Source organism: Canis lupus, chromosome 13 (genome assembly GCF_011100685.1).
Source record: "Canis lupus familiaris isolate Mischka breed German Shepherd chromosome 13, alternate assembly UU_Cfam_GSD_1.0, whole genome shotgun sequence".
NCBI lineage: Eukaryota > Metazoa > Chordata > Mammalia > Carnivora > Canidae > Canis > Canis lupus.
In genome coordinates, this window is record NC_049234.1 from 13,284,493 (window position 1) to 13,308,915 (window position 24,423).

Below are 24,423 nucleotides of genomic sequence, written 5' to 3' on the forward strand. Positions count from 1 at the left end.
ACTCATAACCATCCATCCCTTTCTCATTATTATGGAAGAACACTGCTCATTCTAGAACTCTCACTGAGGTCAATGATGATTAAAGGGCTGGCCCTTTAATTAATAGATGTAAGAAATATGTGGCTTAGTTTGAAGATTTTTTTTTTGAAGATGTTTTAATCTTTTCAACAAAAGATTCTTCTTTACTTATTTTCTAGTTGACTGTGCTCTTCCTTTTTGCCCATGTTTTTTACCATTAAAAACCATGATGTTTAGATGAGGAGTTTCAAAAGCAGGTAAGGAATCCCCTGCTTGAATAAAATACTATGTCTCAAAATTACCTCAACTGGATGCCCACTACACTTTTCTACACTAACAACTGAAGATGTACATGAATGTTTCTATTCCCTGTATTTTATAATCCTTCTACAATCCCTTGTTAGGGATTAGAGAGTGAAAGGTATGAAACAGGAATGGTACGGAATTTTAGAACAACTAATGATATTTAATTCTATCCATGGGCCACCTGGGTAGCCTCGTCATTTTCAGTTAAGCATCTGCCTTCAGCTCAGGTCATGATCCAAGGGTTCTGGAATTGAGCTCCACATCAGGCTCTCTGCTCAGCAAGGAGCCTGTTTTTCCCCTCCCTCTGCCTCCTTCCCTGCTTGTGTGGTTCCTCTCAAATAAATAAATAAATAAATAAATAAATAAACAAATAAATAAGAATTAAAAATAAAAATAAATAAAAATCTTAAAAGATAAATCTTTTTATATATTTTTAAAATAAATAAAAATAAGGATAAAAGATAAAAATAAAAATATAAAAAATAAAGATAAAAGATAAAGATTTATCTTTTTATATAAAATATATATAAAATAAAAATAAATAAAAATCTTAAAAAGATAAATCATATATATATATATATATATATATATCACTCTGGGAAGAAAAAACTGAAAGACTAGGGCACAAATCAAAAATTTCAAAATTTGCCTTTTTCACTTTTCCTATATCTTGAATACTAATTAGAGTAGCTCTCTTCTACTGGATGAAGACACCGTCCTTTAAAAGCCTTTAAAAGCCCTCTGCTCTCCAATGTCATTGGTTTTCCTCATTTCCACCTGAGGTAGACAGAATAATGGCCTCCCAAAGGCATCCATGTCTTGAACCAGGAAATTTGTGAATTAATTTCTTTACATGTTAAAAAGAGACTTGCAGATGCGATTAAGGTTAAGTACTCTGAGATAGAAAATTTATCCTAGATTACTCAGGTGGGCCCAATCTAATCCCATAAGTCCTTAAAAGTATAGGAAGAAGGCAGAAGAGTGTGCCAGAGAAATGTGATTTCAGAAGGACTAGACTGCCTTTACCAAATTTGAAGATGGAGGGAGGCAGCTGGGAATGTCTCTTAGCTGAAAATCAGCAAAAAACTGGGCACCTTGAACCTACAACCACAAGGAATTGAAATCTTCCAACAACACAAATCAACAGGAAACATTCTTCCCTAGAGCTTCCAGAAAGAAATATAGCTTTCTGACACCTTAATTTTATTGTAGTGAGATCTCTTCAGCACTTTTGACCCAAAGAACTGTAAGGTAAGAACTATGAGTTGTTCTAAGCCACAAGTTTATGGTAATTTGTTACAGCAGCAATAGAACCATCACCATAACATCATCCAACCATCCTGTTATAAGTATTCTTCAACAGACACACATCCTTCCTTCAAATTTAGACAAGTGATTTAAGTTCTCCAATTTTGCTTTTGCACATATAAATTAGACATTGTCATAACAACTACTTCATACAGTTAGTGGGAAGATGAAGTGAAATGATACATAAAAGGAGCTTAGATTACTGCCTAACATATTAATTTTGTAATAGGGATTGTCATCCCTTCCCCAAACATCCTATCACCCCTTCTTCCAAGATAGTAGCATTTCTAGCTGGTACCAAGTTACCCTAAAATAAAGACTGTACTTTCCATCTCTCATGCAGCTGAGTATGATCATGTTGTTAAATTACGGTAAAAATGTGTGTGTGTGTGTGTGTGTGTGTGTGTGTGTGTGTGTGTGTTGTAGCAGATTCTAAGAATTTTTCTTAGAAAATAGCTCACATTTGTCCTTGTCCTCTGCCCTCTTTCTTCTTTATCACTTTCCCCAACCTGCTTCCTGGAATGTGTGAAACACCATGCTGGAGCCTGAGACACAATTCTGGAACTTGAGAGCAAGGGCCCCACTCTGGGAATAGTAGAGTAGTAATTAGCCTAAGTCCTTGTGGAATTCCTAGAGTAGAGCAACCATGGGTTATGGACCAAATCCTATCTTGTTTAATTCTCTCTCATTGGAGATTTTCTGTCACTGGCAGCCAAACCTAATCCTAAATAAGTCTGTATATCCTGAGTACTTTTAATTAAGGATTCTTTGTCCAGTCTCCTATTTTCTTATTTTATGCCAACTCCCAAAAGACTTTACTTGGCTGCATCAAGTATACTAATTGTCACTATTTATGTGAATCACTTAATATTTATGCTTAATTACTAAGTAGCACAGCTCTGATTATGCATATCATTCAAAAACAATTATAATATTGAGGTTAAAGTGTTAGGGATACCCAACAGTTAGCAATAGGAGAACATGTGAAAAAAAATAAATGAAACAAAACTATTTTGTATTTTACATACTTTGCCTCCCCCCCTTTTTTTTTATGGAAGAATCAGGGAAGTTCCAAGGAAGAGCTAACATGTAAATAAACCAGTGAGATTTTTACCTGGAAATATTTATTCAGTTCTTTCAATAAATATGCATTTGAATGACTCTGACATGACAGCTACAATACTAGGAGTTAAGGATGCAAAGATTCAAATATGGTCTTTGTTATTAAGTGTGAAGCTAAGGAAAACAGATGAGTAAACAGATATTTATAATATGACAACTGGTGAACCAGTATGCAGATAGGATCCTAAATTAATCTAGGTGGAAGAACAGGAAAGTGTTCCATAAGAGCTAAACATGAGTTGAGGCTGAAATAATGACCAGGAATAAATGAGGTCAAGAGTTAGGAGAGGTGCAAATAGAGTGGAAATATAGAGAGCATCATGTCCCCCAACTCAAAGGCTCTGGTAATACACTGGTGTACAGTGTTAAGGGATGCACCTTGAGAGATAAGTTCAGTTTGGTGGTGGATTCATCCATGAAGCTACACAGATCTACTTAAATATTTTACAAGAAGGGAGATATTTCATTTTAGAATAAAATTTCACACTGGATTTATTGATAGACTTGGGATAGTAAGAAACTGAGATAAATATTTACTAGTTGGGAAGTTGATTGATAATCCATGGAAGAAATAATGACCACTGGGTGAGAGAGAGTTAAGCAACTTTGAGGCATACTAGTGAGCTATCATGAATCCAGTAGACATTGTACATAGATATGTGAAGGAAGAGGAGAAGAATACACAATGAAAAAATGTTTAAATTCAGAACATGGAAGAAATTAGATTTTAAGGAGATGGCAGAAAAGATGAATACCAGGAAAAGACTGGGAAGGGGAAAATTCAGGTAATCAAAGTATAAAGAAGCCAGGGGAAGAGAAAGATTCAAGAAGCAGGAAGTGGTCAATAATGTCAATCATTTTATGGCTCTTTTTTCTTTTTCACTTTACTCATTTGTTATTCTCAAATTTATTATAAGATATAACCCTATTAAAATTTAACATTTTTTTTGTTAGCAAAAATGGGGCGGATAACTGTGGTTGTTCCAGGGAGAACCCTTTTAACATCTTAGAAGATTTCTTTTTATTTTTTACTTATTGATATTAATTTTTAAGCAGCCATTCATTATGCCTGCATCAAGTAGTTTTAAATAAAATATTCCTTTTTTTAAATATTTTATTTATTTATTCATAAGAGACAGAGACAGAGAGAGAGGCAGAGACGTATATAGGCAGAGAGAGAAACAGGCTCCATAGAGGGAGCCTGATGTGGGACTTGACGCTGGGACTCTGGGATCATGCCCTGAACCAAAGGCAGATGCTCAACCACTGAACCACCCAGGCATCCCTTAAATAAAATATTTCAACTAAATAAACCATCTGACAAGGAGACATTTTATTGGTAAGTTCAGCACCTCTGATAGTTCCCCTACTTCCAAGGATGGAATACCCTACAAATGGGTAAACACAGCCACCTTCCCTGGCTTGGGGAATCTTCTAGTTGTTTTCCCATTTCCAGCCTATTGTTTTATACCTAGATCTGCACTTTACTCTTAAGCTCTTTCTGAATCATGACTTGATAGGACTACCATACTGGTTTTGATTTGTCCTCAACTGCTGTTCCCATTAGCTCCCACTCAACTGTAGCAGAGACTGTCAGTGCTCCATCCAGATCCCTGTAAAGCTTTCTTGCCCTTTCTGTTATCTGTTTGCTGTATCCCATATTCATTTGCCTCTCAATACCTAGAGCTATACGTCTTTTGGAGGCTTCCTTCAGTCTATGGGAGCTGTTATGTCCACACATGAGCCCGGAAGGACCGGGCTGATCCTTAGCCTATGATTATGGAATGTGGAAGAAAGATAGTGCAGCTCACTTGTGCTGAGTTGGAATAACCTCTGAGATATAATACATGGGAGGCATGGGATTCGGCTGCAGCTTGGATTTTGCCTGACATTCTGCCCTTGCTTAACTTCTTTCCCTCCCTGCTTCCCCCACTCCCTTAATAGTTTGCTGGGTGCACTTTCTTAATATATCACTTGTATATAAATCCTTGTCTTGAGTCTGCCTTTTGCAGAAAAGACAGCTGCAGTCTGCAGAAAAGTGACACTTTCCATGTCTGGCTGAGGTCTCAGACCTGGCACTGAAGATTGGCACGGGTCCTAAAACTCTGACGATTGGCATAAAGAACTAGCGCCTGTAAGTGGGCAGGCTAAATGAGGTGGCAAAAGGCTAGCTGCAATGATGGAACAGTGACAATATGGAAAAGCTCCTGATGATAGTGTTATGGGTGGCAATCAAGGGAGTATTCCAATGCCTGAAGAGTTTATGGGAGGCGCCTTGAATGGGTCTATTTTACGAGTTGAAACAAAAATCATTAATGGTTGTAGTAAATATATGAATAATTCACAATTTAATTATTTTACCACATTATAAAATAGATCCTTACTACTGTATGTATGTATGTATTTTTAATAATTAGAATGGCATGACCTGCCTGGAATCATTCCCTACTAGAAAAGGTTGTCCTTTGTGACCTACATTTAAGTCTGAGGCAGGCATCTATGAAATTTAACTCCCATCATGTCTCTTCAACGGACACCAAATATGTGTCATATATATTAATGTAAAATGTTGTAAAATTTTATCAGAACCTATGAAAAACCCAATAAGTATGTTTTATGATGCTGCTTGAGAAAATAATATGCAGGTATAAATACTACCTCTGTATCATAAATAGAGTTAACATTTATTTATACAACAATATAACTTCCACCAAAATATTTGCCACTCATTGTGCACTAATTTTAGACTATGTTTGATCAAAATGTCTAATAATTTCTCACATATTCCCTATGCATTGCTTATTCTTGTCTATTATTTCTTTTACTTATACAACGAATGTTAACTGGGCACCCACTATGAGCTAGTTATTATTCTTATACTTAAACATCATTAATTACTCAACATATCTCAACATATGTATTATTGTCTACTTGATGATGTCATTCACTTAAAACTGTCTTTGAATAGGGATAGCATAAATAATATACATGCATGATGTTTAATTTATAAGATAACGTGCAATGTACAGAGTCCTATATTATTTATTGACTTATGTATATGATCCTCCAACACTCCAATGACACGGCAGGGCAAGGATAATTATTCTTGCTTTGAAGAAGAGGAAACTGAGATTCAGGGATGCAAGATAAATTGTACAAGAATTCAGGGCTTCTGACTCTCAGATCAAAACAAGAATTGTATTCTTGTGCTAATCTAACTTTTTGAAATATCCATGTATCGCTCTATGCAGAATAATAAGGAAGTTATTTATAAATAGGTCAGGAACATTCAGAGTAAGTCCTTAAATATACACACTTCAAAACATGCCTGTCCCTTAACATTCTTCATTGTTATACCTAAGTTATAGTAAACAGTATTTTTTTGAATCATGAGGTGGAAATGTGAGCCAAATTTAGGAACAAATAAAGTATTCATACTCCTGGGGGTACCTGTGTGGCACAGTTAAGTGTCTGACTTTTGGTTTTGGCTTGGGTCATGATCTCCTAGTTGTGGGATCAAACCTCATGTCTGGCTCTGAGCTCAGCATGGAGCAAGCTTCGTATTCTATCTTCTTCTCCCTCCTCCTCTTCCTCCTCCTCCTCCTCCTCCTCCTCCTCCTCCTCCTCCTCCTCCTTCTTCTTCTTCTTCTTCTTCTTCTTCTTCTTCTTCTTCTTCTTCTTCTTCTTCTTCTTCTTCTTCTTCTTCTTCTTCTTCTTCTTCTTCTTCTTCTTCTTCTTCTTCTTCTTCTTCTTCTTCTCTCTCTCTCACATAAATAAGTAAAATATTTATAACAAGTATTCATAGTCCTGGAGTTAAAGAAAATGTGCTTTTGGCTAGTGTTGCCCAACCTTTTTTTAAGCCTTAGTCAATTTCCATTCTTCTGGTGACTGGTTTTACTTCATCTGACACTTAAGACTTGTGTTAAATTAGTGAAGCTATAAGCTAAACGGAAGTCGACCTCATATGCCTGTCTTTATTCTCTCTGAATTGTATTCTTCTATGCTCAGTTAATTTAATCTTTTATTACTGATCTCCCAATGAATTTTATTTTCTCAGTTGTGAGATTTGCTGACATCCTGAAGACATCAGTATTATTCTTATGAACAGTCCTCCAAAGTGGATAAAAGTGCATTCCTTTAAAATTAGAATAAGAAATGGCCAAAAAGTCATAAAGATTCCTATTCCGCAACATTTTTATCTTAGTTCTGCACATTATACTGAAGAACTATTTAATTAAGAAAGCTATTTTGACTATACTATTAATTTATGCTTAATTAGAAGACCCACTTCTTAAAGGCCATTAGAAATCCTAGAAGTTAGAGTAAAGGCATCCAACAACACCACGTGTTTTCAAGAGCTAGATCTCTCTCATCCCAATATTGATAAAGATAAAGGAAATGAGCACATAATCAATTTGCAGGATATGGCAAAATGTGTTAGCAAACAGGAAAGCTGAATGTTTCAGTAGATGCTTCATACTAGGTCAAGAGACAGTAACAATGAGCACTAAATCATTAGTCCCTTGCCTCAGGGTTCCTTAGTGAAAGAAAGGTAACAGAAAACTTTTAGGCTGACTTAAGTTAAAAAAAAATTAAAAATAACTAATTAAAGATATGGGGTAGTTCATGGAAGGTAGGAAAAACTGAAATTCCAGGTTGCCGATGGGAGCATCCCCTTCTTCCTTTTCCTTGAAGACTCTACAAAAACTTCACATGAGGCGATTCCCTCACAATGGGATGTTTATTCTCCTTACAACCAACCACTAACAACTATTAGCTCCTATATTCCCTGAAGCAGAGAATCAGACTCTTAGTGGTGATGTACAACATTTCCCTGTACAATACGGTGGCCACCGGAAACGTGTGGCTATCAAGTACTAGAAATGTGGCTCATCTGAATTGAGATGCTCTTTAAGTGTTACACCATCCTGGATTTCAAATATTTAAAATAAAAAGAAAATGATAGTAAAATGTTTCATCAACATTTTTATTCTTATTACATGAAATTATAACACTGTGGTTAAATAAAATATATCATTAAAGTTAATTTCACTTGAAAATGTAGCTACTAGAAAATTTAAAATTCTATATGTGGTTACATATTTCTATTGGACAATGCTGGTCTAGACAGACTTTAAACAATTTTGCAGACACAGATAAAAAAATTTGATCTACTATTATCTCCTACAGTTTTAAATAGACATCTTTTCTTTCTAAGTGTGAGTAGCCACAGAGGATGCAAGTTCTATGGTGTAGCTTTACAAATACTTTATATTAGGTCAAGAGACAATAAAAATGATGACTGTATCATTAGCCCCCTGCCTCAGGGTCTTTTAATGACAAGTAACAGGAAACTATTTCCTTAAAATCTGGCAACATTAGTACATTAAATTTCTAGAAAATGTCCACTATATATTATAAATGCAAAAACTGGAAAATCAGTCAGACAAATTGGATATTCTATGTGTTCAAAAAGTCAGACTTTGTGTTTCAATTCAAATTATAATTCTATGTACTGTAAATTCTTATTCTAGGATACACAGAGATACAGATAGATTAAAAGGTGAGTAGATGACAGATACATATATACATACATGCATATATGCATACATTAAGAAATAAAGAGATGGGACTTTCTAGAAGTTTGTCGTTTAGATGAAATAAGATATTGTCTCCTTCAAATATTTCTTAGTGAATCTATTTTTTGCCTTGTTCTCAAAACACTCTCCCCTCAGGAACCATGTGAATGTAGAATTTTCTAGTCTGGATCCCTGGGATTTATTTACACTCAAATAATATAAAATGTTAACATTTCCACTGGGAAAGTAAGATATGACTTTCTTCTGAAACTGTGAAAGACAATCACAAAAAGGAAAGTGATAAAAGAGAACAAACAGATAGAAATGGGTCTTCAAGCAGACATTGTTAGAGAGCTGAATACCAAAAATGGTGGCCATTCTCACATCCTCACACACACACCCCCCCCCCCCGCCATGTACACCCTGGGAATTGTTTGCATAATCCAGAATACACACACATCAGATTGAGGACAAATGCACAAGACCACTTAAATCAAAGAAGATGATTCCCTTAAAAATTAAGGAAAAGGTTAAGGCAGAAAAGTATTTATTTCACACATGGAGCTAATGTCAAATGTGTATCATAATGCAAGGAGAACAATAAATTCAATGACCAAGCTAGTTTAAAGTATTTGTTCTAATATTTGAACTTACTGTTGTGAAGAAGCCCTCAATTATGTTCATGATTGAGGTTCTAGAATGAAAGGAATAATTCCCTTGCAGAGGCTTGTGGAAGAGATGTAAAGTGACTTTGAAAACATACATTACTTTAAGATTGTATTGCTCAGTCATTATATTTATTTTAAATAAGCTTAATGGGAATGTTTGCAAACTGAGCAATGAAAATGACTATAGTTCAATGTTTAGTCACCTATAAATTAATCAACCACAAAGTCAAATATGGAAGGAAACAGTATAGAGGGACATTTCTTCTGCATCATACATTAGCAAAATCTAATAAATTACTAAAGACAAGCATGTTTTCTAATGAGATGGCAGCATTTGGTGATAATAGATGTCATTTAAAATGATCCTACTTTGAATCAGACATTTCATATTTCCTTATCTAGTCACTAAGACAACTTTATGATATATTATTATCTCTAACAGATGAAAAAGAAAAGCTACTTCAGAGGATTCAAAGATCATGCTTGTCTAGTAAAAGGGACACTGGCTCCATCCAGTTTTATCCAGCTTCAAATCTCAGTTTTTTTTCCACCAATCATATATGTGTTTTGGACATTTAGAACATAATTGCTTTTAAGGGATCAAACATAAAGAAAAACAAGAGTAATGATATTCAAAGAAGATTATAAATATTGAGGGATTAAGTATTTTGGTTAGTATATGTGCTGCCAAAGTGTGCACATTAAGCATTTTGATTAATTGAGATTTATACCATCTAGAAAAGCTGTGTGCATGTCTGCAACTGCCTTTGAAAAGAGTTCTGATCCAGAAATCTATAGAAACAAAACTGGATTTTTCAAACTATGTTATAACCTATTAATGCATCATGAAATCCATTTATTGAGGCATGACCAACATCTTAAAAGCAAATAGATCACAATAGTTTATAATAAAAAACAGAGAAGAGAATTCACCTATTAAGGGAAAATGTTACTTTCTGACACTGTGTGTGTGTGTATGTGAGTGGATAAGGCCACAATGTAAAATACAATTCTAACTGTGGGTCATGGTTAAAAATGCTTGAAAACCAATTTCTACAAGGATATCTTAAAATAGAAGTAAACCAACAGATCAAAAATTAATGTCCTCAGTCAGCTACTTGATAAAAATAGCAAAGAAGCAAAAGTAATTATGTCCTCCTTAGAAAATAAATTGGATTTTTTTTTAGGAGAAAAAGAAGAGATAAAAGTTTGGCAGATTGGGTAAGATAAACAAGGAGAAATGTGACGACCTCTGTGAAACTTCAGGTATCTCAGTAAGTGAGAATGAATTTAACTTAGCAAAGCAGACATCTTATAGCACAGGAGATAATTACCACATTTTAATGACAATTATAGGTAATTATCATGACACAAAAAGATTTCTATCTCAATGCAAGACTAATACAATGTGTTTGTTCCATACTTTGTAATGAATTTACCTCATGCTCATCTTGGTATAAGATACTTACACCCTCATGTGAGACATATCCTTATAAATAACACATATCTTACAAAGCACATAGTTCTGACCTTTGCTAGTTACGTGATCTTAGACAAGCCTGATCTATTCAGCCTCTATGTTAAATACAGACAATAAAAGTATCTACTTAGCAAGGAGAGTCTTATGAAGATTAAGTAATTCTTAAAAAGTGATGTCAATAGTATCTGGCATGTTACTAAGTGTTCAATAAATGTAACTTAATTTTTCAAGTACTTTGTGATTTTTAAAAATTTTCTCAACAACCCATAATTTGCAGAGATGATAATGGACAAATATTTGGCGAACTGAACTGATGACATAAGTTGGGTGAGTAAAAATTACTTCCTTCATGTAGTTGAAAAGTCAGATTTAGTGATTTTTCCCCAAGTTTACAAAGATAGTTTGGGACAGAGTAAGCTTCTGATCTAGTCCCTCTGATTCATAAATCAGGGCTTTTCTAAGAGGTAAGTGTCACTGATCACTGAATTAATTTTCAAACCATATTGCTATTCTTAGGATAAGGTTTTATGAATATAAAAACCTAAAACATTCTGGCAGGTAGTACACACTTTATCTAATGAGTTAATGTGTTTTAAGTCCTTACTATACAAAGCACTGTGTTTTATTACCCCATTTATTCCTCACAGCGTACTGTGAAATGTATCTTCTTATTATCCACATTTTATAGAACCCAAATTACAGGGAGGCTAAATAACCTGATCAAAAGTATCAGTAAATTCTAAATCAATATTTGAACTACAATTAAACCAGTTTTATGAGCTCTACTACAAAACTTCCCTTAATCTAACCCCCAAAGGGTATCATACAATCTAAGAGGAATTTATATTCGGCCCATTTAGGCCTTCTCTGTATTCTTTCAAGGAGGAGGATAGAGAGAAGACACAAAAACTAGCAAAGTCTTCAGCTGCTCTCATACTTGTTCAGTATAATAATTTTATTTGAAGTATTATGGCATGTGCATGTTTAGATGGATTACTACTTTTTAGTCAAACAGAAAGATAATCTAACTTTTTGAAATATCCATAATGAGTCCTTTATTAGTGCAGACCACTTTAAAGCCAACATATTATAATAGGGAATAGCTTTAAGATCTATGGTAATAGAGAAACATTGAAAGAAAAGCTATGTACCAAAACATGTACATCTGAATGGTATGTCAAACAGAAAAGATATGAAGTGAAAAAGCCATGATTCAGGACTTACTTAAAAAAAAAAATACTTACAACCTTCAACAATACATCTCACAAAATATTCATTTATAATTTTAATATTTTGTTATTTATGTTAGTAACTAGAAGTAGAATTGCGTTATTTAAAATTGATTTTTCCCTCAAATTCTCATATTGGTTTAGATATGGAATAAACAGAAAATATTGCAGAAATCGTACTGTAGTTATGAATTTTCTTTACTGCACTCTCCTCATGATCTCTTTGCCTTTGTCTTTATGATTTTGCTTTCCTACCACAGATGGTTTTCCCTTACCTTATTTGTATTCACCGCTGTGATGACCCAGACGCATTGTGCATTGCTGTCATACTGGAATGGGAAGTTGGGAGACGTAAAGGTGCCACTTGGTCCTTGAAGATTAGAGCCACACGTCTTCACTAAAAGAGAAATTGCATTTTAAAAGTGAGCTTATAATGCATGCAAAGTCTTGGCAATAAAATATTTTGCAAACAGACTCTAAATTCAAAATTGCATAATTATAACCACAGTGTAATATATATTAGGGCATTATATCACTTATCAAAGTGAGAGTATTTTTTGTACCCTAAAGTTCACAAGCTCAATATTTTCAAAATTAATTGAAAATGAGTTAAAAATAGAAGTGTGAGGCATTATAAATTATCCTCTGACTGTAAATAGGTCAGTTTAGTTGGAGAGAGGTACATTTATGCAACGTTGTGTTAACAAAAATCTACAAAGAGAAAGAAACAAAGCCATAGATTGATTAAGCAATCCAGATGGTGTTTTCAACCCTATTTATTAAGTATCCCAGGATATGAGACTGAGACATAAATATGAAAACTACTTTTACTGTTCTTAATTGTGAACTAGATCATTCAAGCTGTAAAACGAGTTGCACTGATGTAATTTTTTTTAAAGATTTATTTATTTATTTTATAATAGACAGAGAGAGAGAGAGGCACAGGAGGAAGGAGAAGCAGGCTCCATGCCAGGAGCCTGATGTGGGACTTGATCCCGGGACTCCAGGATCGCGCCCTGGGCCAAAGGCAGGTGCCAAACCGCTGACCCACCCGGGGATCCCTCACTGATGTAATTTTAATAAAGTCCCATGAAAGTTAAATGTTGGAACATTCTTCAGTTTTTCCAACCGTTTTTCTTCTACTTAAGAAAACAAAGTGGTGGGACCCCTGGGTGGCTCAGCAGTTGAGCATCTGCCTTTGGCTCAGGGCATGATCCGGGGTTCTGGGATTGAATCCCGAATCATGCTTCCTGCATGGAGCCTGCTTCTCCACCTTGTGTCTCTGCCTCTTTCTGTGTCTCCCATGAATAAATACATAAAGTTAAATAAAAAAGAAGAAGATGAAGTGGCCACAGTGCATCTGAGTCTTCTCTTCATTCTTGGTCAGCAAGGTTTCTTGTTAGCATTAGTTTTGATTTGCATTTCTTTGCCCCTTCCTGTTAAAATCTTGCACATGTCATCCTTTTCAAACTCATCAATAACAGTTCATTGTATTTTTAAATGATGTACATATATTTTCAACACACTTAAGACTTTACATAGTTATCATCATTAATTCGAAGATCAATTTAGAGGTTCCAAAAGTTTGCTTGACTTGCCCAATATTACTAAGCTAGTAAATAGCAGAGGCAGGATGAGAGCTCATGTTCTTCTATCTCCAAGTCTTACTTTCCTATCAGTAAGCATATCCCTCTTGTATGTTAAATATAGTTTTCTTTACTGTTTTTTCTCCCCTTTAGCTTATATTTTGGCATAAATCTACTCTAGATAATTTTAGTTAACTTGAGGATTATATCTTGTGCTTAAATCATTTGGTATTAAATGGTTACTTTTAATTTTGTCTTATTTGTATCTGATTTTTATATTTTAAATAACAAAATTGTTATTTGGTAATAAGGAAAAAATAATAAATGATATATGTCTCCCCTCAACATTAGTTACCATTTTTTTCTTTTTCCATTTACTACATAGCTTCTTATAAGTCTTCTGTGCTCCCTACAGATTTTCTTCTCTCTCATCCACTCTCTTTTTTCCCCCTTTTTCTTCCATTTCCATGGTATAAGTAGTAAAATCATCTTGGCTGATTTTAATCTATCACAGGTTATCAAGGCCTCACAAAATTTGAGTATTTGATAATTGACTCTTTTTTCCCAGATTCATTGAGATATAATTGATGTATAACATTATGTAAGTATAAGGTATGTAATATGATGATTTGATACACAGTAAAATTATTACAAGAAGGTTAGTTATCTCCAACATTTCACATAATTATTTTGTGTGTGTGGGGGGGGTGTAGCATTCAAGATCTACTCTCTTAGAAACTTTCAAGTCTATGACATAGTATTATTAACTGCAGTCAATATACCATATATTATATCCACAAAGTTATTCTTCTTAAAATTGGAAATGTGTTCCCTCTCCCCAGCATCTCCCCATTTCCCCCACCATCCCTGGCCCTGACTTTGGCGACTACAATTGTATTCTTTTTCTATCTTGCTGTCTTGTTTTTAGATTCCACATATAAATGAGATTGTTGCTTTACAACATCTTATGAATCTTCTATGGGCACTATTCCATCTTCTTCTCCATTCAATTTGGAAGTATTACATCTGACTTCTCTCATTTGGATATTGAAATTGCTTTCTCAATGCCAGAAATGAGCTCCTTATTGCTAAATTTAATAATATCTTTTCATTTTTTCAACATACTTGATCTCTTAGCAGTAATGGAAAGCATTGATGAGCTTTGTTTGAAATTATCTGCCTTCCCTTACACAGTCCTGAACTTCCTGGATTCTTACCTGACTTTTAAAAATCATTATGATCTGTCCATACCCTGTGCTTTTGTTCATTTTGTTTTGTTTTTTGTTTTGTTTTGTTTGCATTTGACCCTTAGGTAGCATAATTATAAATTGATCACATGGCCTATTTTTCTTGTTCAATGGCCTTTTTGAATAGTTAATCTAATTGACTTCTATGACTACAATGGTCATTTCTGTGCTGATAGCTCTCAAATTTACATCACCAATTTTTCCATCTCCTATTTCTAGAGTAATTGTCTTCCTGCCTACTGGACATTCTATGAAATGTTTTAAAGAAACTTTTAATTAAACCTTTCTTAACTCATCCACTTCCCTCCCATATATACATAAGCACTCCTCAAGACCTATGTATTTCTCATCTGAAATATTCAATTTTTTTTCCTCTCTTCCCAATACCGAGAACTTCATCACTCTTTTCTTGAACTAGAAATAGCTATTTAACTCCTTCTCTATATTCAGTTTTCTCCCTGTGTCCCATCCTCCTTAGTGCTACTATATTTATCTTTCTAAAATACAGATTTGATTATTTTACTTAACTTCATTTAAAAAAGTGATCTGTTTCCTATAGAATAAATTACAAATTGCCTAATATAAAATATAAAATTATTTCTGTGAGGACCTAGATTTCTTTCCCAGTACAATTTCCTGCCATTTTATACAGTAGACACTCAACTTGTACCAGAAAAGAATTTTTGTTCATCTTTGAATGTATCACACTTTTTATAATTTTCGATTTATTTTTATATTTTCCAAGTCTAAAATGTTATTCCTTCTTATATCCCCTGCAGAAACTCTATTCATTTAAACAAAGCCAACCTAATGTGTCATTTCTTTCTCTATAAGAAGTAGTCCCTTTTTTTAAAAAAGATTTTATTATTTATTTGTCAGAGAGAGAGAGCACAAGCAGGGGGAGTGCAGACAGAGGGAGAAGCAGACTTCCCGTTGAGCAAGGAGCTGCATGCAGGACTTGATCCCAGGACTCTGGGATCATGATCTGAGCCAAGGCAAACAACCAACTGAGCTGCCCAGACATCCCTATAAGTATTCCTAGTTCCTCCACTCAAGGTTCTGTAATGGACTGTAGTCTTCACAGTACATTATTCAAACAACACCTCTATAAAGATGGTTATGTGCTAGTGATCTGATAGAAAGTACAATGGTAAACATTTTAAGAACTTCATAACAATCAAAAATTTATAGTAATCACATGTTGGCTTGAAGTTAGTAGAATCAGCTTTCTGATAGGACATACTACTTTTTTGAGTGAAAGTAGTACTACTTGAGTACTTTGAGTACTACTTTTTTGAGTGACACTACTTGGCAATTCTCCAGCATCCTTTGTTTTCCAAAATGTATACACACGTAATCTTTTGTGGACAAGGCTTTGTTTTTCATCTCTGTTAACTGCTGGTGCAGTGGCTTTCATAATGCAGGGATGTTTACTAAAGGAACAAATATTCATGTTCCTTTTCTCAGCTTTTAAATGGAGTATCAAATAAGTGATCTCTACATAGTGATGAGGCGTCTTTGTAAATATGTTTTAAACTAGGAAATTGGGATCCCTGGGTGGCGCAGCGGTTTAGTGCCTGCCTTTGGCCCAGGGCACGATCCTGGAGACCCGGGATCGAATCCCACATCGGGCTCCCGGTGCATGGAGCCTGCTTCTCCCTCTGCCTGTGTCTCTGCCTCTCTCTCTCTCTGTGACTATCATAAATAAATAAAAATTAAAAAAAAAAAAACTAGGAAATTGTCTTTTTTGAAAATAAAGAAAAAAACACTCATAAATGACAAGTAAAAATCACTCATAAATATGTTGGATTTATAGATGCTAGGGAAGATCTATTTATTAATAGATCAAGAAATGCTTTGAAAGTAGATAATAGGGATGCCTGGATGGCTTAGCAGTTGTGCATCTAACTTTGCCTCAGGGCGTGATCAGAGTCCGGAGATCCAGTCCCACATTGGGCTTCCTGCATGGAGCCTGCTTCTCCCTCTGCCTATGTCTCTGCCACTCTCTCTCCCTCTCTGTGTGTGTGTGTCTCTCATGAATAAATAAATAAAATCTTAAAAAAAAAAAAGAAGTAGGTAACAGGTTGGGGAAGGCTATTCTTAGGAAGTGACACAGAAAAATAATTGTTTTATTTCTAAGTTTTGTTTTCCTCCTCTGGTAATTTATGAGCCTTTCCCACATGGCTCTTGTAGACACCTCATAAAGAATAAATTCATTCTGATCAAATCAAGGTGAATTTGTAAAAATCACAAGGTGTCCAGTTCCCCAGTAACACTTCATAAGACGTTATCTTTTATTTTTTTTTAATTTATTTATTTATGATAGTGACAGAGAGAGAGAGAGAGAGGCAGAGACATAGGCAGAGGAAGAAGCAGGCTCCATGTGCTAGGAGCCCGACATGGAATTTGATCCCGGGTCTCCAGGATCGCGCCCTGGGCCAAAGGCAAACGCCAAACCGCTGCGCCACCCAGGGATCCCGTATCTTTTAAAAATTACCATGTGACCACTACTATTAGAAATGGTTGAAATGAAATGTTTTGAAGACGTTCAAAGAAAAAAAATTCATCCCATGTATAGATCCTGAATATAAACAATGCACTGATAAAAATTGACTTTGAGAAAATAAAATGGCTCAGAAAATTAAATAGTTTCTAAGACAGAAGGTATAGGAGGTCTAGTTTGAGCTATATTAACAAAGTATTTCCAAAGTTGTGAAAAATTCTTTATACATTCAAATAAAATATTCTTAATGAAGTAATTAGTAATCTAGGGAGGAGAAAATGTCCAGAAAATGAAACAGGCTTGGAAATCACTTTCAACTGACATCATAAAAGATTTGCTGTAAAAAAAAAAAAAAAAAAAATGGATAAAACATGGTAGAAGTCTATTATCAAAGTGGACAAAGGAAAATAGAACAAGTGAGAACAACACCAGAAGTAGAGCATCTGTTCCCTTATTGGGCATAAATAGGAATTGTGGAGTTTTCACACAGAAAATAGAACTCCATTAAATAAGTACAGATTTCTGGGTTGAGCGTCAGAATTTTAGTCTTTCTGCACAATATTTGGCATATGGTTGGAAGGACTCTGTTCAACGACACTGTATCTTTTTCTTGAACTTTCTTTCTGGAAAAGACACTCCTGATAGTTCAGAAAATCATACACACAGTTGTTTTAACAAGAAGGGAATTTTTTTAAATAAAAATTTTATTTATTTATTCATGAGAGACAGAGAGAGAGAGAGAGGCAGAGACACAGGCAGAGGGAGAAAGAGACTCCATGCAGGGAGCCCGCCGTGGGACTTGGTCCTGGGTCTCCCAGATCACGCCCTGGGCTGAAGTAGGTGCTAAACCACTGAGTCACCTGGGTTGCCCAAGAAGGGAATTCTTACATGGAAGTTTACTTTATATGAATCTAAATACAAACATGTGGAATTTAAGTAGTGACTTAAAATATGATTATAACACTTTCAAAACATCAGAATTTCATTTTGTTTTTATTTTACTTTAATTGTTTAATACATTATATAATGTATCTACCTAAAAAAAAAATGCTGATTTAATTAACCATCAAAAATCTGTTGCCGAGCTTCAGATACAGGTATAGAAACTACTCTCTGAATCAGTCTCAATTCTCAGATTGTGAGCTCTTGGTCATGAAACACTCCTTTCTTGCCCTCCTTACCTCTCCCACCACCACCACCCCTCACATCTGAAGGTGAATGATAAAACCTAAATAAAACAGTATGTGGAACTACCAATAAGTAGTTCCATTTAATAATATTTAATTGGCCATTCCAGTCCCTATGTCTTCATGAGAAGCTGATAAAGTGTCAGAAATAGAGTAACAATTAGGACTAATCTTGAAATACATCTGAGCATCATCTGCATAAGAATAGCAAGTCTGATCCTTGTTTTCACTGAAAAGAAGCATATAAATGTGGAATGATAATGAAATGAACCCAAAGCAGAAAACTGGAAAACAGAGGAGATGCCATGAAAGGGACAGAATTAAAATCAGCAAAAGGCAGACTGCACAGGATCAGATAAATCTGATTAAACCCCAGAAAATGCAATTCCTATTAAAAGTGAGAAATTTAATGTACAGATTTTTTTAAGTAAAGAAATAAAGTAAGGAAATTATTTTTCTTCTTCTAGTTCTTGGACATTCGTTATTTAACCTAGTCATGAAGGTCAAGTTTGCATAAAATCCTGTTTCTTCTGCCCTTTGTTTAATTGTCATCTATTGGTATTAGGATGAGAGCACCTACAGCATTAAACCAGTAATAGAAATAATTGTATGGATGAATAACTCAGTTTGCTTTTTTTGAGAAAAAAATCCAAATTAATCTAGTGTTGCCAATAAGAAAGAGATCAGTTAGGTGGTAGGAGAAAATGAAATGGATAACTATGCATAATATATCTAGAAACCATAGTGTTTTTAAGCTATTCATGAGGGAAGTGGAAGTAGGAAGAAAAAGAAAAAAATGTGTGTAATAAAGAAGACAGAGGGAAAAATTTTAAGAAGCTGGTTGGACAAAGGATTTAACAGATAAGAGTATGTATTATTCAGTTTCAAACTGTCCACTTTTAGTGTAGACTGTCCACATCCTTTCCTAAATTGTCTAGAAGATTAACTGAGCAAGTTATCACTTGTATATTTAAAAACTGGGTTTTTTTGTTTGTTTCTTTAGAGGAAACTGGGAAGAGTGTCTACTTGAATTTATGCAACATCGACATAACCCAGAAAATCAGAAAGCAGAAATTTAAGACCAGAATTATCTATTAGTCATTAAGCTTCCACCTACTGACCCAAGTAATTCACTGACCTTTTTTAGAAGGCTTTGGACTTCCTAGAATTTAAAATCATGGGTGAGACTATGCAATGTACATTAAAAAGAGGGGCAGTCCAGGTAGCTCAGCAGTTTAGCGCCGCCTTTGGCCCAGGGCGTTATCCTGGAGACCCAGGATGGAGTCCCATATCGGGATCCCTGCATGGAGCCTGCTTCTCCCTCTGCCTGTACGTCTGCCTCTCTCTCTCTATGTCTCTCATGAATAAATAAATAAAATCTTAAAAAAATAAAATAATTAAAAAGTCAGGAAATTGGAATCAATTTGTAATTTCAAGATGCACCATGTTCTAAACTACTTATATAGCTTTTCATATGTGGCTTTTTTCATATGGAATATTCTTTTTTGACTCTTAATATGGTAGCTAAAATTCATTTTCCAAAGCTTTACTTGTATTAGAGCATTCTTACTCTATGTTATTTAAGTACTGAATTCCTTTATGTCAGTAATTACGTCTTTCATCTCCTCATGATAAAAAATAGTGTATAAAATATAATAAATGATCAGTAGAGTTTTTTATTCATGAATAATTGAAGTGAAATATATTTAAATATAATAAATTAAAAAGACCAAAGTTTACAATTTAAATGTTCTAATTAAAGTGTGAGAAAAAGAGGCAATTCATTGAAGAAGTATCTCAAAATAATTTGGATATGACTTGAAATCTTTGATGATGATTTGTTATAATTTTTATGGAGATAATTATTTAATACCAAACATTGATTTAGAATGTTCAATGCAAGCAATGAGTAAGATGGTATCCTTTACGACACAAACAGGTCATTTTAATAGTGAGTTACAAGTATTAGGATAAAGGTAAACAGGTGTTAGCACAAAAAGTGCACATTTTCGTAGCTTGGGAATTTAGAGAAATCAACCTTGAGATAGTGTCAAGGTTGAACGTTGAAAAGTTAGGACACATGAACTCCAAATAGAAATCAGGATGAGCTTCTAAGCAGATGCACTAACTAATATATATAAGAAAATTAATTCCCAGAACCTCTAAGATTGTTTGGAGCTGAGAAGATTCTTTAGGTAGCGTTGAATAAATAAACATCTCTCAAGGAGGACCATACATGATAGGCTAAACAGTTGTTGGATTTTGTTTTGTTTAGTTTGTTTTTTTTGTCAAAACTAAAGGGATACTTTGGGGGTATTGAAGGACTTTTTTTTTTTAACAGTAATAATCAACTTTTATTGATTTTACATAAATAGCTTGTAGAATGCCTTTCCAAACCATTTTTCCAACATATTTATGTTACAACGCACATTTCTTTATGAAACTATTTGTTCATCCATTTAATTTAAAAAAGCAATAGTGTCAAATATATTATTTTGGCATCAAATTTCCCTTTCTAAATATATTCAGGTTCATATAATTTTATGCTTATTAAATAATGGTTTAAAACAATAACCATCAAAATCTTTAAATAAGACTTTGGCTTAAATCATGGTAGTATCAATATTTTTTCAATTAGCAATAATCGCGCCTCGGATAAACCTCATTGGCTACGATACTGCCACTGCGCAAAGCTTCAATATTTTTTAAAACTCTGATTTATTTTTTCATCAGTAAAATGTAATATTTAACAGTGTTCCCAGAGAAAAGCTTCCTACATGTAGGGAGACTGAACTGTATCTGTAGTTAAGTTGATCAGTCCAGATGTCACATGCGGGATGGATTTTAAAAAAACCTAAAAACTAGAGGCCTGGATATAAGATGAAAAAAAAAGTCAGGGCATGTACTTTTTAAATTCCCCATTATACTTATTTTTTAAAATATAATTTGCAGCATATTTATTCACTTATTTATTTATTGGTCATTCATACAACCATCACTAATTTTTTTTAATAGGAAGCCCTCCACAGTATAAGAATTTGTGAACACACAGTTATGAACCAGCCCCTGCCATCATACACCTCACATTCTAGGGAGAAAGGCACAAATGAAACAACCCATTACAAGATTAAATAATCACGAAAAAACCTAGAGAGGAAAAGTCCAGGATTCCCTAAAAGTACAGCTATCCATCCTTTCATTGTGCTTTGCAGCTATTGCGTGTTTTTTACAAATGGAAGTTTCATGGCATCCCTGGATCTAGTAAGTCTGTCAGTGTCATTTTTTTTCCAAGAGCATTTGCTCATTTCATGTGTCTGTGCTGCATTTTGGTAATTCTCATAATATTTCAAACTGTTTCATTATTATATTTGAATTGCTTTTGAATTGCTGCAATCTCATGATAAAACTTTAACAAATGAGAAGCTGGTTCTTAGGATGAGCAAAGAAAGTGGTTTTAAGAGATGGAATCTACTCCTGGTGAAGACATTGTAAAGATTGTTGAAATGACAACAAAGGATTTAGCATATTACATGAATTTCTTTGATAAAGCAGGGCAGGGTTTAAGAGGACTGACTCCAACTTTGAAAGTTCTATTGTGGGTAAAATGCTATCAAACAGCCTCTCATGTTACAGAGAAATGTAGGGGGAAAAAAGAGTGAATGGGTGTGACAAACTTCACTGTTGTCTTTATTTTTTTTTTTAAGGAATTGCCACAGCCACCCCAACCGTCAACAACCACCACCCTGATCAGTCAGTAGTGATCAACATCGAGGCAAGACTCTCTTACCAGCAAAATGATTACAACTTCCTGAAGCTCACATGATGGACAGCATTTTTTTGCAATAAAGTATTTTTTTTTTGTTTTAGATATAGTGCAGTTACATATAATACTACAGTATAGTAGAGACATAACTTTTACATGCACTGGGAAACCAAAACACTCATGTGATTCACTTTATTGTGATATTTGCTTTATTTTTGGTGATCTAGAACCAAACCCACAGTATCTCCAAAGTATGCCTACACACACACACACACACACACGCATACATATATATGGTGTCCACATGTGTGGACTCACTACAGCCTGAGGAAATGAATCATGAAGCACTAGCTATCAAAAAAAAATGAAAGGCCTTCAATGCAACATAATTTAAGGCTTGGTGAAGAACAATGAATGTCAAAAAATGATTATACAGTATTTTTAAGAAAAGGAAAAATGTATATTTTTCAAATGTATCAAACAACCAAATCAAATGTTAATATTTTTCTTTGAATTCTTTAAATATGCTTGCATGAATTGCTAGAAACTACTGTGACTACATTTTAGATCTTGTTTTTGCTGCTGAACAATTTTAAAGTATTTCAAAACAGTTTGTTTTTAGGTAGGTGTATTATCTTCTGCTCTTTAATTTTTTTTTTTTTTTTTTTTTTTTTACTTATACCAACAGGCTTAACACGTCCTTGGTGATATGAAGGGCACATAACAGCCAACCATTTCCCTAAATAATGGGGTTTCATTAGGAGCTCTTTCCTGTTTAACAATGAGCAGAGTATGCCTTAATGTGGCATCCAAAATCTTTATAAAGGGAAATATAAAAAAGTAAAAAAGACTGGGAGACCACATCTAAGGTCAGCGAATCCTAGGATATGAAAGCATTGATAGATAGGAGAGTCTATTTCTGTATGCAAAGTATTATATTTTAAAAATTACTATTCATGATTTCAAGGAAAAAACTTAAGATTCTACAGAATGTCAATTGCCCAGGTCACTTTGAGTTTATACTACTCAAGGATAGCATCATTCTATAAATCTAAGACTACATTCTGGAAAAAAAAAAAAACAAAACTATTTGGGAAGTAACAAAGTCTTGGCATAAAGCTATCATTTAGAGCAAAACAGAACAAAAAAAATGTCCCAAATTATGTAAACATTGCATGGAAAAGAAAACTATATCCATCGTTTATCTGCTACATTGAAACACCTGGGTCAAACAAACATCTTGAGCTCCCTAAACAGGTTAAAAATGTTTAAAAATGTGAGTGTGATTCCAAAACATAATTTCTACATCCTGATATGTTGACAGGTAAATTAGCTTCATTAAATTTCTCAAAAAGTTAAACTAATAAAGATACGAAAACCCCATATTTACTTAATATTGACTACTGGAATGTAAATTGCAAAATCAGATGTCACATGCTCAAAAGCACACAGTTGATCCACCTGGTAATTGGGCTGACAGTGGGAAATTAAAAAAAAGGGGGAGTATGTGGCCAACTGGCAAGCATATGCCCAGGATAAAGGAGGACACCTTTACCTGAAATGTTCAGACACCTCTGAATGCAGGCCAAGTTTTCCAGTTCTTCTAATTTTTCAAAAGCTGGGAATCTGGATCTTTATGTAAAATATTTAATATTTCAAATGTCGGCTAAATTTTTTAAGTACAGCAATGTATAATAGTCAAAAGATATAAGCTATATATGGACAACAAAACTCTGAGTCGTATTCACTTTGATATAAAATTAAAACAAGTAGATTAGGATTTCAATGAAATAAGAGAGTTTAAAAACATAATTTTAAAGTTATACATAAGTGCATTTCAGTTATAGAATTGTAACAAAGTATTTTAGTGCTTCTAGTTTGCAAGGTTTTTTTTTTAAATGCCTTTAAAATGAGACACCCTTATCAATTCATTTTATTCTCCTCTTCAATGTTATTTTTTTAAGAAATAAATTTTTTGTAATAATTTTTGACTCACAGAAAATGATGTAAAGATCACACAGAAAAGATGTAAAGGTCATCCAGAATTCCTGTGTACCCTCCACCCAGTTCCCCCTAATGTAAACATCTGACATAACCGCGGTATATCTGTCAAAACTAAGAAAGTATCACTGGTACATTCCTGCTAACTAAACTTCAGACCTTATATGAATTTCATCAGGTTTTTGGTTTGCTTTTCTTTGTTTTGTTTTTTAGACTAGCATTCTCTTTGTTTATTCCAGGATCTAATCCAAGATAACACATTGCATGTTTCTTTAGTCTACTCCTTTAATGTCATTTTAAATTAATATTTTGTAAATCACCCACAAATTTGTGTGTGCGTGTGTGTGTGCGTGTGCACACACGCACAGGCTTAGTATGAAAATTTGAGACTCCAATGTATCACCAACCCTAGAACAAACATGATGA

At 34.2% G+C, this 24,423-nt stretch overlaps 1 protein-coding gene, 1 long non-coding RNA gene and 1 other non-coding gene across 6 annotated transcripts in view; 1 reads left to right on the forward strand and 2 right to left on the reverse strand.

Moving 5' to 3' along the window:
• The window catches only part of CSMD3 (CUB and Sushi multiple domains 3), a 1,311,859-nt gene that overhangs the window by 648,331 nt on the left and 639,105 nt on the right, over positions 1-24,423 (reverse strand). For both annotated transcript variants that reach the window (XM_038555367.1, XM_038555366.1), the window contains one exon: positions 11,986-12,107. In XM_038555367.1, the coding sequence (XP_038411295.1) occupies positions 11,986-12,107 (122 nt within the window). The remainder of the gene's footprint in view (positions 1-11,985; positions 12,108-24,423) is intronic.
• Positions 75-22,547, forward strand: LOC102156239. 3 transcript variants are annotated; one of them, XR_005368561.1, is made up of 6 exons: positions 75-275; positions 8,289-8,317; positions 10,189-10,267; positions 10,759-10,808; positions 11,971-12,132; positions 21,938-22,547. It is a non-coding gene; the product is annotated as an uncharacterized LOC102156239 (long non-coding RNA). The 3 variants fall into 3 exon arrangements; XR_005368559.1 differs by having other exon boundaries at positions 10,189-10,275; positions 21,938-22,545; XR_005368560.1 differs by lacking the exon at positions 8,289-8,317 and having other exon boundaries at positions 10,189-10,275; positions 21,938-22,545.
• Positions 20,782-20,928, reverse strand: LOC119876953. Its single transcript, XR_005369112.1, has one exon. It is a non-coding gene; the product is annotated as a U4 spliceosomal RNA (small nuclear RNA).